The sequence below is a fragment of the Girardinichthys multiradiatus genome, chromosome 6 (assembly GCF_021462225.1).
Source record: "Girardinichthys multiradiatus isolate DD_20200921_A chromosome 6, DD_fGirMul_XY1, whole genome shotgun sequence".
Taxonomy (NCBI): Eukaryota; Metazoa; Chordata; class Actinopteri; order Cyprinodontiformes; family Goodeidae; genus Girardinichthys; species Girardinichthys multiradiatus.
The window spans coordinates 7,638,409-7,655,376 of record NC_061799.1 but is presented as its reverse complement, the minus strand read 5'-3'; the positions used below and the strand labels follow the sequence as shown (position 1 = coordinate 7,655,376).

Here is a 16,968-nt window from a genome sequence, read left to right as displayed (position 1 = left end):
AAACTATAACCAGAAGAGTGAGGTTTCTTCCCAACCCTGACCTCCAGATCCAATATGGCTGCCACATTATTGCGCTACTCACGGTCTGTTCCACATTATGTTCTCACCAACCCCGACCTCCGGATCCCATTTAGCTGCCAGTTCAGTTTGGCAATAACTCATTCATACACAATTTAATGAAAAACTAGCCTTATGGGTGACTCAATTTGTTCTGAGAATTCTTAAAATGTTCTCTGCTGCACTTCAACGAAGCAAAGATCAACGTGCTTTAACTCGTGGCTTTGCTGCTTATTTCTAAACTTTTGTAATTTTTTTTTACTTCGCAAATAACTGAAACCCAAATTTATCCAAGTGTACCTCTAATGGCAACCCAACTACTTAGTTATTTGCACAAAACTTTCCTTTGGCCCAATCAAAAACTTAATTGCAAACTTGAAATTTATACATATATATTTAGTTTGTTTTCATCTTTGTGGTTATGCTTTTTACCTTCCGACAAGTTTGTACCTACAATAGTTTAACTGTGCATGTAGGTACATCAGTAATTCCCTCACATTTAAGTGTGTAGCTCAAGAAATAGGCTGAATTCTCTTACTTTTATATTCTGAGAAACAGAACACACTTTTGCTACAGCCCAATAAGTTCCCTAAACACAGGTTGAAAGAGAATTTGTGAGTAATGTTTAAATAACGGTAACATCTATAGACAACCTGAACCACAAGGTAACAGACTAGACATCCTGGCTCTCATCTCTGGTTGGATTACCTTTTATTTAATCAGACTGTAAACAAGAGGTATTAGGTCTTGACATTTGAAAGATTCTGTATGAGCAGAAAAACAAAATAAATTCAATTTCAACTTAAAAGATGACAAAATATTTCAATTTTTTTTTCTGTTTTTTTAATTCTGTACATATCTCACAGTCTGGAAATTACCAATGCCAAAATATCCCTTAAAGTGCCATTGCTGGGGTAGCAGATACAAATCCATCTCGTATTAGTATCAGATCAGAAATAGATTTTTATGGCACAGAATACAAGTTTTTTTTCTTTTCTCAGAAAACAAAAATTCACAAGACAACTTACAAATGATCCTATTCCAACCAACATCATTTTCAATGTTTAGTGTACACAGCACTGTTTTAATATATTTCTAGGTACCATACGATGACAAGTTGTGAATACACTTTGATGACTAAAGCACAAGGCAAAACAATCCCGAGGTGTTGGAGTCCAGCAGCCTCGGTGTACAGTCTAAATGCATTCACACTGTAGTAAAAAGGACATTGCCTTTGTGGTAATCAATGCACATTTAGTTAGCAATAACTCAGTTAGTGAGGAAACATTTTAGTGTTGAAGTCTAAAGAAGCAGTTATATGTTTTACAGTCATCTGAAGTCATCCCAGTGGTTTCCAGGCAGCCAACAATTACCTCAAAGTATAAGCTAAAGTACCTCTCTTATAGACGTTGGTCCACATGGGAGGGAGAGCTCACAATGGTGGTGTTTTTACAAAAAAGAATTTTTTTTTTTTTTTACAAATAACAGGAGATGATGGGCACATCTCAACTGGAATGTCCACTGAGACTCAGATGGGATCAAGCATGAAAGTCGGTGTAATGCTGACCTTATGTTACACTCAAAAACAGCCCAACGCCACATCATTTACTTTAAGACCACATTCAGGTACAATAGCAAAAATCATGTAATGGACAGTAAAACAGGGTGGCCAATTAAGAGGAAGTCTGTTAAAAAACAAATAGATTTTAGGAGAAAGGCAGGTGACAGGTGGTTTTGACTGAAACACTGAGTTAGGACATGAGGAACAGGGCTGGGTTTGCTATGATAAAGCACATACATGCAACTTTCAAAAGCCTGCATGCCAATTAAAAAAAGCCATCTTTTTAATAATGCTCAAAAAAACTTCATGTGTACAGATAAATCAAGCCAGTTTATGTTAATAAGAGTCCACATTTATTTTCCACTTTTATTTAAGTATGCACTTTTAACTTTTTTCAAAACATGTTTGGTTGATAAGCATCTCAATAAACATGCTATAACTGTAGTGTCAAAATCATGATAAACAATTTTCAAGGGAGGAAACATAAAAAATATAAAGTGGATGAAGGAGTTAAGCCAACAAAAGACTGTGTATAAAAGGAGACTGGGTAGGAAGTAACACTGTTTGCCACCAAATCCTGGAAGTAGTGTCAACACAATGCGGTGAACGGGAGTGAGCTGCTAAGTTGACCAATGGGTGGCGAGGTTGCTTAGTATCCAGACCTCCTCAGGTACTCAGCCATTGCATGTGCTTTCTTGTTAAGATTTCCACCATGGACCGCCTCCTTTCCCATGACTACAACCAATACTGGAGCACAAGGGGAAAAAAAAAATAAGACAAATGAACAAAAAGAAGACCCCCCCCCCATACAGGATTAAGGAGTAAGAACAAAGGTGACAGTATCTTATCACTCTTCACTGCTATTAAATGTTTCCAAAACATTTGACTGCTTGCAGGAGAAATCTTAACAGCAATATTTTTTTCTCTTTTGTCCCTCAAATTTTTATCTAGGTGCGCTTGAAAACATTAAAACCCTGAATCCCTCAAGTATTTTGCCATTGAGTAAGCCTTCTTATTCAAGCCGCCTCCATGGACCCCTTCTTTGCCCATTACAAGAACCAAAACTGAAAGAGAAAAGATGGAGAAAAAAGGACAGTTAAGAAAAGTAAAAAGGGTAAAGAAAAAGCTTTCAAGGAAAGAAATGTAAATGTGCACCACTTGGAATTTATATCTACTTGAAGCTATTTTTTTGCACTACAGCAGTGATTCACACATTTTCTGTAACAATGCATCTTGGAATTAAAAATCTAGCTTATGACTGGATAAAAGACTAAATTAGCTTCCCCAAGTACACTACAGAAGCTGCAGTAGATGTAGCTACAGAACTTATTTGTAGCATCTCGTTGCAAGGAATGAGTTTAAATGATGAAATGCGTATGCAAAGATCAAAGAAATTGTGAACACTTTCAAAACAACGCTGTAATATCCCGAGAGGTGCGACATTTAATTAAAGATCATTTAACTAAACATCAAGAGTCAGGAAGAGGAGAAAAAAGGTCAGACAGCTAAAGAAAACAGTTTCTCATTCTACCAACTAGAGGCACACTTACGATTACTATTTTACACTGTTTTAAGAAAAAAACAAAACCAACTTTCTCCCAGAGTACTGTTTTAATGTGGCCATTTTCTGTGTTAACCAATAAGCTCATAATCTTTCATGATGAAGTTTGCAGCCATTTTAAAAGTTGCCTTAAGAGGCTTGCCTTACACAGGATGGAGATTACAAATTAGTTCTGCTGTCATGAAGGCTAATAAAACTTTTAGCTTTTTCAAACTTCTGGGAAAAATACTTGCACCCATCATACTGTTTAAGAAATGTTGAATTTGGGTGTGATTTGATAAATTTGTTGAACATAAATAATTAGTTCCTAAACACTGAATGTGAGAAACCTGAAAACCCAAATAGGAGACAAGAGGCTTGTGTTGCAAATGAATTACTTCTTTCAGGATGCATTCTGTTACTAAGGAAAAAACTATGATTTCTTTATGATTTGTTTAGGGCCGTTTTATACAGGTCCTTCTCAAAATATTAGCATATTGTGATAAAGTTCATTATTTTCCATAATGTCATGATGAAAATGTAACATTCATATATTTTAGATTCATTGCACATTAACTGAACTATTTCAGGTCTTTTATTGTCTTAATATGGATGATTTTGGCATACAGCTCATGAAAACCCAAAATTCCTATCTCACAAAATTAGCATATTTCATCCGACCAATAAAAGAAAAGTGTTTTTAATACAAAAAACGTCAACCTTCAAATAATCATGTACAGTTATGCACTCAATATTTGGTCGGGAATCCTTTGGCAGAAATGACTGCTTCAATGCGGCGTGGCATGGAGGCAATCAGCCTGTGGCACTGCTGAGGTCTTATGGAGGCCCAGGATGCTTCGATAGCGGCCTTTAGCTCATCCAGAGTGTTGGGTCTTGAGTCTCTCAACGTTCTCTTCACAATATCCCACAGATTCTCTATGGGGTTCAGGTCAGGAGAGTTGGCAGGCCAATTGAGCACAGTGATACCATGGTCAGTAAACCATTTACCAGTGGTTTTGGCACTGTGAGCAGGTACCAGGTCGTGCTGAAAAATGAAATCTTCATCTCCATAAAGCTTTTCAGCAGATGGAAGCATGAAGTGCTCCAAAATCTCCTGATAGCTAGCTGCATTGACCCTGCCCTTGATAAAACACAGTGGACCAACACCAGCAGCTGACACGGCACCCCAGACCATCACTGACTGTGGGTACTTGGCACTGGACTTCTGGCATTTCCTTCTCCCCAGTCTTCCTCCAGATTCTGGCACCTTGATTTCCGAATGACATGCAGAATTTGCTTTCATCCGAAAAAAGTACTTTGGACCACTGAGCAACAGTCCAGTGCTGCTTCTCTGTAGCCCAGGTCAGGCGCTTCTGCCGCTGTTTCTGGTTCAAAAGTGGCTTGACCTGGGGAATGCGGCACCTGTAGCCCATTTCCTGCACACGCCTGTGCACGGTGGCTCTGGATGTTTCTACTCCAGACTCAGTCCACTGCTTCCGCAGGTCTCCCAAGGTCTGGAATCGGCCCTTCTCCACAATCTTCCTCAGGGTCCGGTCACCTCTTCTCGTTGTGCAGCGTTTTCTGCCACACTTTTTCCTTCCCACAGACTTCCCACTGAGGTGCCTTGATACAGCACTCTGGGAACAGCCTATTCGTTCAGAAATTTCTTTCTGTGTCTTACCCTCTTGCTTGAGGGTGTCAATAGTGGCCTTCTGGACAGCAGTCAGGTCGGCAGTCTTACCCATGATTGGGGTTTTGAGTGATGAACCAGGCTGGGAGTTTTAAAGGCCTCAGGAATCTTTTGCAGGTGTTTAGAGTTAACTCGTTGATTCAGATGATTAGGTTCATAGCTCGTTTAGAGACCCTTTTAATGATATGCTAATTTTGTGAAATAGGAATTTTGGGTTTTCATGAGCTGTATGCCAAAATCATCCGTATTAAGACAATAAAAGACCTGAAATATTTCAGTTAGTGTGCAATGAATCTAAAATATATGAATGTTAAATTTTCATCATTACATTATGGAAAATAATGAACTTTATCACAATATGCTAATATTTTGAGAAGGACCTGTATTGTGCCTATTTTTTTTATTTTCAAAGCCCTGTGTGGTTCTTGATGGGTAAAGGTTTACTTACACTGAATGAAGGCCTCAAGAGTAATCTAAAGCAGGATATTAACTGCTTATGTTTGGACAAAATCTCACTTCAAAAAATTCTGAACCATCTCCTAAATGGAGATCAGGTTGGATAAAGTAGGTTGGACGGTCCTGGTTAGCCAGCAGCTAGTCAGAGCGTGGTCCAGACCTAAGACCGCTAAGCCTGACATAACTCCAGGATCAGAAATACCCTAAACTAAAGAAGGCCAGAGAGAGTCATTGTTGCAGATCTCAACCTACCAGAGTCTTCTGTGTAAAAACACAAACACTAAATAATTTGTGTGCAAATAAACCATTTGCCAAAATACCAAACACTAGTGTATAAAGTCTTATGGTGTTTTTAAAGCTTGGAGTTGTTTGAAGGTGGCCTGTGTTTTGATTGCATTAATCTTCGTCTAAACTGAAGTTGTTAAAAGGAATGATCAACTGCAGGTAAGATACCAACTACTCGCCATAGAACCCTGCTTTGAAGAAAAAACAGCAAGATACCTTTAAAAATCATGTCATTTAACCAGCACTACTGTTTTTGTGCACAAGGGCCAGTTTGATGCTACAGCAAATCTTGAGACAATGAGCTTCAAGAATTCAAAATATACGTTTTTGTTTTTTATTAAATTCATATATTTCTTATATTGATATTGTTTTAATCCACATCCTAGATGCTCAGTGACATCAGGAACAGGGATTATTAATGGAAAACTAGCCTTATGGGCGACTCAGCTCCCTCAATAAACGATGTGCACTGCATCTCTTACATGAATAAAAATAAGCTTGGGTACATAGTTAATACTCTCGTTTTCTCAAAGTATTTGTAAAAAACTGTTACCTTTTCCTGCTTTCCCTACAGAAATATTATATGTAGGTTCTCCTCCCTGGCTCTTCGTCCGGATGTCCATCGTCCAGTCGCCATCATCCTGGAGGCTGTCTCTAAGGACAGAACACTTCTTTGAGCCCAGAGTGAGACCGTTTGTGTAAAACGACTCCCTGTCTTTACCGACAAGGACGTCAATTTCCTGAGACTGAAAGACAAAGCACGAGAAACATTTCATTTAAGACAATCAATTCCTTTTTCTTTTTTTTTCTTGAGGATTAAACATGAGGGGAAAAAAGTGCTGCGGCTTCTTTGATACAAGTAGTCGTTCTAAATTCCAACAGAACAACCTAAAACATTATCTCCATTTGTGCATCAAAGCATGGCATTAAACCTAGATTTCTCTAAACACTCAAAAGTGCATCGAAATGCATGCTACTGTTGCAAAGTTCATACAAACACTGTGGAAGCTTAGCTTTAAACCATTTCATGATGGGAGTACAGGCCTGGCTAGCTGGCAGGTGCATCTCTAAAATACATTTTCATAACATTTTTATTTTGCACTTTTTGTTAGAATGTGATTCTCCATTCTTGCATTTTTCTGTTTTCTGTTGAGAAGGCTGATCAATTAATTCAATAATAAAATGACTGAACACTGTATTTAAAAATCGTCAACGATAATATGCTACGTTTGCGCATTCTTACCTCGTGCATTGCATGAAAAGATACTAGTGCTTTCAGAATTGATAAATTAGTCATTTGAGAAAGAGAACAAGAAGGTTTCATATAAAGATGACGAAAACCAGTGTCGTTATGCACCAAGCTCGCCCCATGGCATTTTCTGAATGAAATAAAACAAAAACACTAATTTCCTTTATGGTTTAAATGCAAACAGGTGGTTGGTCTAACTGAATATCAAGGCGTGTGCCGTCTGCGCTATTAGACTAGCCAGTCATTAGCCTGAGTTAGCCTTTATGAACCACAGGTAGTCGGTAAAGTAGCAGCTTAACTTCAGCTAATCGAAGCAGCTGCGCGCACAAAAGCATGCACGTTCTCCTGCCAGACGCCGTCTGCTAGCTGCTTTTAAATTTGCCCCACGTTCAGTGCTGGAGCTTCAAATCTGTATAAACGCTATCCAGCAGTACATTATTAAAGCCCGAGTCCTGTCTTGTCACAGAAGGTCTAATCTGGCAATGTTTCCTTAGGATGTCTAACATCCAGCGCAGGCCACCTGCCCATAAGCTAGTTAGCCTACTGGGCTAGCTCTGTGCCGTTAGCTCGGTTCATTTAGAGCCTGCGAGATAACGGTTTTAGCGCTGCGGAGCGCCCTCGTGGTGAGGCACACGCCAGTACGGCCAACCAACAGCACCGCTTCTCTCCAGTTAGTTTATTTTTATTACTTACCGTGATATTGTTGAATGTACCACCGGCATGCGCTGCCCAAACATATTTGGCGTCTGTATACCCAACAATGGCGCTATCCTGACAGCTGCCATCGGCCATCAGGTTTTCCACGTAGCTTTGCCAAGACATACTCAAGGACCTGACGCTATAAATTTATATATAAAAACACTATAGCTTGGCGGGAAAGGTTGCGTAGAAAGACACACAGTCAGGAAGGTGAAAGACGTCTCCCGGTGAATTTAGAGTCTCCAATCTAACCCACACTTCGACGTTGACCAACGCGAAGGCTGGGGCAGCAAAGAAAGCCAGGGCAGTGAGGCGGCGGCTGGGTGTAGTCCGTATCAGATCACTCCGCACAATGAGCTCCCGGGCGGTTTTATGGCAGCACGCGGTGGAATAAAGAGGGACTTATCAGCTCAGCCAAGAGTCGGTGCTGTGGGTCAGAGGCGGATGGACATGTGCTCTTTTCATTCAGTTTCATTATTCCTTCTCTCTTCCCCTTTGAGTATTTTTCATGTTGTATAACTGGGTGACAAAGGCAGTCTTGGCAGACATTGTGCACTGTAACGTACTAGTGCAGAAAAGAGCGCTCTTCAGATGTTCATTGAATGTTTATTGGATGTAATCATAAAATAATCTATGCTTTACCTACCAGTAATGTATTACAAGGATTGTTAAACAAAAACATAATATACAAGCATAAAATCTGACTTAAGAGAGGAAATTCTGAAAATGTATAGAATGAACATTCAGATTATTATTAGCTGAATAACGATTTTAATTTATTAAGAAGGCTGCTATTGTTGCTCTCGCTCTCTTTCTCTGAATAATAACCTGAAACTTCTAAAACTACTGTCTTAACTTCAGGGACAGTTTGAGAAGGAATAATGACTCCAACAAAGGAAGGCCTTGAGGTCCAACAGGTCCTGTTGCCAGAAAACAGCCCAATCAGAAGACAGGACAGCAGTAAACTCCAGTTTGTTGACTACCTTGTAACCACCCTGGGCTTATGCTCCAGTCAGCTGTCTCTCTCTTTCGTTATCTGCTGGAAAGATTGTCGCCCTTGGCTCAAAGCTGCTGTCTGCCCGGGGAGGTTACACTGAGGCTTCAAGGCTGTTGGCTTTTTGGCTATTTCATTCTTTGGAATTGCAAATCAATCAGTCCATCATTCTCTGTTCATCTCTCTTGTCTTCTCCCCTCTTTATACATTGCACTGACTCAGCACTAAGAGCACACACTATGGCAGACTAAAGTAGAGTGTAATGCCTTGTGTTTTTTGAACATATCAAAGCAAAGAAAAACCTTTTCAGAGGGTAACATTACTAGATATATTACTAGATGTATAACAACATCTGGAGCCTATGTACTCCTTCAAGATCTGCCAATAAATGCGTTCATTCTGCAAAAAAAACCCCACAAGAATTCATTAATATTCAGCAGCTCAGAGAAAAAGCCTAGCAGGAACAAGACCATTTCTCTAAAGAGCATTGATTTGACATGAATGACATGAATCTACATAAATTGTTTATCATAGTAAATTTAAAGTCACAAACTATGCATCTGGACAATCTGAGGGGCACACTCTGTAAAATAGAGGATTTTTAGCTCAATCTAATCGTCACGATGAAGGCATTTTGGACAGACCCAGTCAGAATAGGGAAATGTTTCCATCTTTATATAAATAAATAGGTCCGAGGTCAGTTTTTGTGTATTTCTTAACACTACAGTTGGTATGAAACCCCTCAACGGATAGCACCAGAGAAAGTAGTGATCCAAACGTTTTGAAGGTATGAAAGGGTGAAGAGACAAAATGACCAGAATTTGTACTGTTCTTATCATATTTTGTACAACAACAAGGATCAGTGCCACAGTCAGTGAAGCTAGGCTTTACGATAGTCTTGATAATATACACTTATATACCAGCGGCAGCAATCCCAGAACCCGTTGGTGGACACCGGCAGTAAGGGATGATGTCAAGCTGAAGAAGGAGTCCTATCGGCTGTGGTTGGCTTGTGGGACTCCTGAGGCGGCTGACGGGTACCGTGAGGCCAAGCGTGCTGTGGCCCGGGCTGTGGCAGAGGCAAAAACTTGGGCCTGGGAGGAGTTCGGTGAGGCCATGGAGAAGGACTACCGTTTGGCCTCGAAGCAATTCTGGCAAACCGTCCGGCGCCTCAGGAGGGGGAAGCACTGCTTCTTCATTTTCAATTCTTCAGTGCTTCGGATTCTTCATAAAATGAAGAACATTATGGAGAACCCTGAGACCGTCCTACAACAACAGAGTATCTTCAGTCAGAGGCTTCTTCAGATCTGCTTTAAGACGGAGCGCTACAGGAGATCCTTCCTGCCCACAGCCATCAGCATCTACAACGGCTCTTTGAGGAAACCGTCATAATGAGCTACAACAACATTTAATTTCCCTTTGGGATTAATAAAGTATTTTTGAATTGAATTGAACTGAATTGCCAACACTGTTTATAGTGGGGGTGGGAGGCTGCTGACCTCGACTGAGGACATTATCGGGCGGTGGAAGGAGTACTTTGAGGATCTCCTCAATCCTGCCATCATGCTTTCCCTGGTGGAAACAGAGGCTGGGGACCCGGGGTTGGACTCCTTCATCACCCAGTCTGAAGCCACCGAGGTGGTTAAAAAGCTCCGTGGTGGCAAGGCTTCGGGGGTGGATGAGATCCACCCTGAGTACCTCAAATTTCTGGATGTTGTGGGGCTGTCATGGTTGACACGCCTCTTCAACATTGCGTGGCGGTCGGGGACAGTGCCTCTGGACTGGCAGACTGGGGTGGTGGTCCCCCTTCATAAGAAGGGTGATCGGAGGGTGTGTTCCAACTACAGGGGGATCACACTCCTCAGCCTCCCTGGTAAGGCCTACGCCTGGGTATTGGAGAGGAGAGTCCGGCCGATAGTTGAACCTCGGCTTCAGGAGGAGCAGTGTAGTTTTCGTCCCGGCCGTGGAACACTGGACCAGCTCTATACCCTCAACAGGGTACTCAAGGGTTTATGGGAGTTTGCCCAACCGGTTCATATGTGTTTTGTGGACCTGGAGAAGGCATTCGACTGTGTCCCTTGTGATGCCCTGTGGGGGGTGCTCCAGGAGTATGGAATCAGGGGCCCTTTATTAGGGGCCATCCGGTCCCTGTATGAGTGGAACAGGTGTTTGGTCCGCATTGCCGGCACTAAGTCGGACCTGTTCACGGTGCATATTGGACTCCGGCATCGCTGCCCTTTGTCACCGGTCCTGTTCATAACTTTTATGGACAGGATTTCTAGATGCAGCCATGGGCCGGAGGGGGTCTGGTTTGGGGACCAGTGGATTTCGTCTCTTCTTTTTGCAGATGACGTGGTCCTGCTGGCCCCCTCTAGCCAAGACCTACAGCATGCGCTGTGGCGGTTCGCAGCCGAGTGTGAAGCGGCTGGGATGAAGATCAGCTCCTCCAAGTCAGAGGCCATGGTACTTGACCGGAAAAGGGTGGCTTGTCCTCTTCAGGTTGGAGGGGAGTTCCTGCCTCAAGTGGAGGAGTTTAAGTATCTCGGGGTCTTGTTCACGAGTGAGGGAACAATAGAGCAGGAGATCGACAGACGAATCGGTGCGGCTGCCGCAGTAATGGGGGCACTGTGCCGGTCCGTTGTGGTGAAGAGAGAGCTGAGCCGAAAAGCAAAGCTCTCGATTTACCGGTCGGTCTACGTTCCTACCCTCACCTATGGCCATGAACTTTGGGTCATGACCGAAAGAACGAGATCCCGGATACAAGCGGCTGAAATGAGCTCGCTCCGTAGGGTGGCCGATCACTCCCCTAGAGAAAGGGTGAGGAGCTCGGCCATCCGGGAGGGGCTCGGAGCAGAGCCGCTGCTCCTCCACATCGAGAAGAGCCAGCTGAGGTGGCTCGGGCATCTATACTGGATGCCTCCTGGACGCCTTCCTCGGGAGGTGTTCCAGGCACATCCCACCGGGAGGAGGCCCAGGGGACAGCCCAGGACACGCTGGAGGGACTATGTCTCTCAGCTGGCCTGAGAACACTTTTTGCAAAGATGGCCAATTGGCAAATCCTCTGATCATAGGAGGGGAGGTGCGTCTAGCTGTTGAGGCTAATCTATCTATCTATCTATCTATCTATCTATCTATCTATCTATCTATCTATCTATCTATCTATCTATCTATCTATCTATCTATCTATCTATCTATCTATCTATCTATCTATCTATCTATCTATCTATCTATCTATCTGTCTGTCTGTCTGTCTGTCTGTCTGTCTGTCTGTCTGTCTGTCTGTCTGTCTGTCTGTCTGTCTGTCTGTCTGTCTGTCTGTCTGTCTGTCTGTCTGTCTGTCTGTCTGTCTGTCTGTCTGTCTGTCTGTCTGTCTGTCTGTCTGTACACTCACCGCCCACTTTATTAGTTACACTGTGCTTCTACCCACTTTTGGACCCACTTTTGCCTTCAGAACTGCCTTAATCCTTTGGGGCATAGATTCAACAAGGTACTGGAAACATTCCTCAGAGAGTTTGGTCCATATTGACATGATAGCATCACAAAGATCCTGCAGATTTGTCAGCTGCACATCCATGATGCGAATCTCCTGTTCCACCACATCCCAAAGGTGCTCTATTGGATTGAGATCTGGTGACTGTGGAGGCCATTTGAGTACAGTGAACTCATTGTCATGTTCAAGAAACCAGTCTGAGATGATTCGTGCTTTATGACATGGCGCGTTGTCCTGCTGAAAGTAACCATCAGAAGATGGGTACACTGTGGTCGCAAAGGGATGGACATGGTCAGCAACAATACTCAGGTAGGCTGTGGCATTGACACGATGCTCAATTGGTACTACGGGGCCTAAAGTGTGCCAAGAAAATATCCCCCACACCATTACCCCAGCACCACCAGACTGAACCGTTGATACAAGGCAGGATGGATCCATGCTTTTATGTTGTTGACGCCAAATTCTGACCCTGCCATCCGAATGTCGCAGCAGAAATCGAGACTCATCAGACCAGGCAACGTTTTTCCGGTCTTCTATTGTCCAATTTTGATGAGCCTGTGCGAATTGTAGCCTCAGTTTCCTGTTCTTAGCTGACAGGAGTGGCACCCGGTGTGGTCTTCTGCTGCTGTAGCCCATCCGTTTCAAGGTTTGACGTGTTGTGCATTCAGAGATGTTCTTCTGCATGCCTTGGTTGTGACAAGTGGTTATTTGAGTTACTGTTGCCTTTCTATCAGCTCAAACCAGGCTGGCCATTCTCCTCTGACCTCTGACATCAACAAGGCATTTGTGCCCACAGAACTGCCGCTCACTGGACCATTCTCTGTAAACCCTAGAAATGGTAGTGCGTGAAAACCCAGTAGATCAGCAGTTTCTGAAATACTCAGACCAGCCCGTCTGGCACCAACAACCTTGCCACGTTCAAAGTCACTTAAATCACCTTTCTTCCCATTCTGATGCTCGGTTTGAACTGCAGCAGGTCATCTTGACCATGTCTACATGTCTAAATGCATTGAGTTGCTGCCATGTGATTGGCTGATTAGAAATTTGCGTTAACGAGCAGTTGGACGTTGGACAGGTGTACCTAATAAAGTGGCCGGTGAGTGTACATCCCGTTTGTGTGCTTCATTATATGCCACTTTTAAATAGCCATCGCCGTTACATTTTGTACGTTTTCTAGAGGCACCCCTGCTGCCATTACTGTTGAAAGATTCCTTTTCCAAAGCTTCAGCAGTTCGGAAAAAATGTTGATATAATACACACGCATCATTGGTAATATAGGTAAATATAGGTAAATAAGCTAATACAGGTCCTTCTCAAAATATTAGCATATTGTGATAAAGTTCATTATTTTCCATAATGTCATGATGAAAATTTAACATTCATATATTTTAGATTCATTGCACACTAACTGAAATATTTCAGGTCTTTTATTGTCTTAATATGGATGATTTTGGCATACAGCTCATGAAAACCCAAAATTCCTATCTCACAAAATTAGCATATTTAATCCGACCAATAAAAGAAAAGTGTTTTTAATACAAAAAACGTCAACCTTCAAATAATCATGTACAGTTATGCACTCAATACTTGGTCGGGAATCCTTTGGCAGAAATGACTGCTTCAATGCGGCGTGGCATGGAGGCAATCAGCCTGTGGCACTGCTGAGGTCTTATGGAGGCCCAGGATGCTTCGATAGCAGCCTTTAGCTCATCCAGAGTGTTGGGTCTTGAGCCTCTCAACGTTCTCTTCACAATATCCCACAGATTCTCTATGGGGTTCAGGTCAGGAGAGTTGGCAGGCCAATTGAGCACAGTGATACCATGGTCAGTAAACCATTTACCAGTGGTTTTGGCACTGTGAGCAGGTGCCAGGTCATGTTGAAAAATGAAATCTTCATCTCCATAAAGCTTTTCAGCAGATGGAAGCATGAAGTGCTCCAAAATCTCCTGATAGCTAGCTGCATTGACCCTGCCCTTGATAAAACACAGTGGACCAACACCAGCAGCTGACACGGCACCCCAGACCATCACTGACTGTGGGTACTTGACACTGGACTTCTGGCATTTTGGCATTTCCTTCTCCCCAGTCTTCCTCCAGACTCTGGCACCTTGATTTCCGAATGACATGCAGAATTTGCTTTCATCCGAAAAAAGTACTTTGGACCACTGAGCAACAGTCCAGTGCTGCTTCTCTGTAGCCCAGGTCAGGCGCTTCTGCTGCTGTTTCTGGTTCAAAAGTGGCTTGACCTGGGGAATGCGGCACCTGTAGCCCATTTCCTGCACACGCCTGTGCACGGTGGCTCTGGATGTTTCTACTCCAGACTCAGTCCACTGCTTCCGCAGGTCCCCCAAGGTCTGGAATCGGCCCTTCTCCACAATCTTCCTCAGGGTCCGGTCACCTCTTCTCGTTGTGCAGCGTTTTCTGCCACACTTTGTCCTTCCCACAGACTTCCCACTGAGGTGCCTTGATACAGCACTCTGGGAACAGCCTATTCGTTCAGAAATGTCTTTCTGTGTCTTACCCTCTTGCTTGAGGGTGTCAATAGTGGCCTTCTGGACAGCAGTCAGGTCGGCAGTCTTACCCATGATTGGGGTTTTGAGTGATGAACCAGGCTGGGAGTTTTAAAGGCCTCAGGAATCTTTTGCAGGTGTTTAGAGTTAACTCGTTGATTCAGATGATTAGGTTCATAGCTCGTTTAGAGACCCTTTTAATGATATGCTAATTTTGTGAAATAGGAATTTTGGGTTTTCATAAGCTGTATGCCAAAATCATCCGTATTAAGACAATAAAAGACCTGAAATATTTCAGTTAGTGTGCAATGAATCTAAAATATATGAATGTTAAATTTTCATCATTACATTATGGAAAATAATTAACTTTATCACAATATGCTAATATTTTGAGAAGGACCTGTACATGTTGCCATGTGTTAACTCATTTTCAGATGATTATTTGATCAGAGCTCTGTGAGATGTTCAAAGCTTGAGATACTGTTTTAGAACCTAACTAGTTTTCTCTCTGATCTCTCCTTGGTCTTCATGATGCTTTGTTCACTAATGTTCTCTAACAAACTTCTGAGGCGAGGCCTTCACAGAAAAGCTGGGCTTATATTGAAATAAATTACACACAGATGTAGTTCATTTTTCAAATTAGGTGAGTTCTGAAAGCCAATAGTTGCACTGGGTGTTAAATAGGGGTATCAGAGTAAATAGGATTAATTATCTACACCGGCTGTAAAAGTTAGCATTAAAATTTATTTCAAGTCAAAGTGTCTCTACTTGGTTATGAACTTTTTGTTTGTGTTGGGGGACTATATGTGTAGAGTTTTCACATATGGAAGTATTAAATCATCTTGTCACCACGTGAAATCTGTGGTCAGATAGTGTTTCAAATAAAGCTGCAACGGTTGTGCAGCAACTGCCATTTCACTGTGCCTTAATTTGTCAATTGTATGGCTCAATCTCGGGAATTTAGTCCCATATATATTTTATGAAACTACTATCATACAGTGAGTGCTTACTTTGGCATACCTGTATAGAAATCACAAAGACATTTTATTTCAGTTACAACTGAGGAAATTTGAAATTACACATGATGGAGATTAAGGGTCCTGTCCTGATAGCTAATAGGCCAGAGGCATGGAAGGTATGTCTAAATAATCACAAGACTCACAACCTTTAAATAGTTGTATCATTTAGAAATACACTTTCTATCTAATAAGGCCTCAGAGGTTTGTTAGAGAACCTTAGTGAACAAACATCATCATGAAGACCTAGAAACATTTCAGACAGATCTGTGGTGGAGGAGTTTAAAGCAGAGTTAGGTTCTAAAACAATATTGTAAGCTTTGAACATTGTTCAATCCACCATTCACCATTAAAACCCCCAGTCGGTCGTGGCAGATGGCCGCTCACACTGAGCCTGGTTCTGGTTCTGCTGGAGGTTTCTTCCTGTTAAAAGGGAGTTTTTCATCTCTGCTGTCGCTACATCAGAATCAGCTTTATTGCCAAGTTCGTACATACAAACAAGGAATTTGCCTCCAGTACACTTTGCTCTTTTGTTCTGTTTTTGCATTACACAATATACAAATTTACAATTTACAATGTACAATATACACATATCTAATAAAAAAGGTGCATTTGCAACATCTGTATGCTGTTGTTCTGTACTGTATTGAATGTTCAACAGAGAAACAGCCTGGGGGAAGAAACTTTCTCTATGGCGGCTGGTTTTAGTGAACAGTGCTCTGTAGCGGCAGCCTGAGGGTAAAACTCTAAACAGTTTATGTGCAGGGTGTGTGGGGTCTGCAGAGACTTTAGCAGCTCTTTTCTTGACCCTAGACCTGTATAAGTCCTGGATGGAGGGAAGGTCAGCCCTGATTATTCTCTCTGCAGTCCTGATTATTCGTTGCAGTCTGGACCTGTCCTGTTTTGTGGATGAACCAAACCACACTGAGATAGATGAAGACAGGACAGATTGAATGATGGCAGTGTAGAAGAGGACCAGCAGCTCCTGTGAAAGGTTGTACTTCTTGAGTTGCCTCAGGAAGTACAGTCTCTGCTGGGCCTTCTTTCGAACAGTGTCTATGTGTGAAGACCATCTCAGGTCCTCAGAGATGGTGGTTCCTAAGAACCTGAAGTGGTCCACGGCCGATACAGTGTTGTTGAGGACGGTGAGGGGGGCGTATGGGGGTGGTGTTCTCCGAAAGTCCACCACCATTTCCACAGTCTTGAGTGGGTTCAGTTCAAGGTAGTTCTGACCGCACCAGTGTACCAGCCGATCCACCTGCTGTCTGTATGCAGACTCATCACCGTCCTGGATCAGTCCAATGACAGTGGTGTCGTCTGCAAACTTAAGGAGTTTCACGGACGAGTCAGATGAGGTGCAGTCATTTGTGTACAGAGAGAAGAGGAGTGGAGATAGAACACACCCCTGGGGGGCACCAGTA

At 42.6% G+C, this 16,968-nt stretch overlaps 1 protein-coding gene across 2 annotated transcripts; it reads right to left on the bottom strand.

Annotated features, from left to right (window-relative positions):
- Positions 1-751: 751 nt before the first annotated feature.
- LOC124869698 (profilin-2-like) lies at positions 752-7,922 on the bottom strand. 2 transcript variants are annotated; one of them, XM_047367740.1, is made up of 3 exons: positions 7,532-7,922; positions 6,143-6,335; positions 752-2,682 (listed from the first exon to the last, which is right to left on the bottom strand). In XM_047367740.1, exons 1-3 carry the CDS (start codon positions 7,658-7,660, stop codon positions 2,585-2,587), a joined length of 420 nt encoding a protein of 139 aa, XP_047223696.1. In that variant the 5' UTR covers positions 7,661-7,922; the 3' UTR covers positions 752-2,584. The 2 variants fall into 2 exon arrangements, with proteins under 2 accessions (XP_047223696.1, XP_047223695.1); XM_047367739.1 differs by having other exon boundaries at positions 752-2,365; positions 7,532-7,911.
- Between the last annotated feature and the right edge of the window lie 9,046 nt (positions 7,923-16,968).

Coding starts and splice junctions, on each gene's coding strand:
- LOC124869698 (XM_047367740.1), bottom strand. CDS start 7,660: ATGTCTTGGCAAAGCTACGTGGAAAACCTGATGGCCGATGGCAGCTGT. Junction 6,336..7,531: donor GTACATTCAACAATATCACG/GTAAGTAATAAA, acceptor TTTGTCTTTCAG/TCTCAGGAAATTGACGTCCT. Junction 2,683..6,142: donor TGTAGGGAAAGCAGGAAAAG/GTAACAGTTTTT, acceptor TTTCTCTTTCAG/TTTTGGTTCTTGTAATGGGC.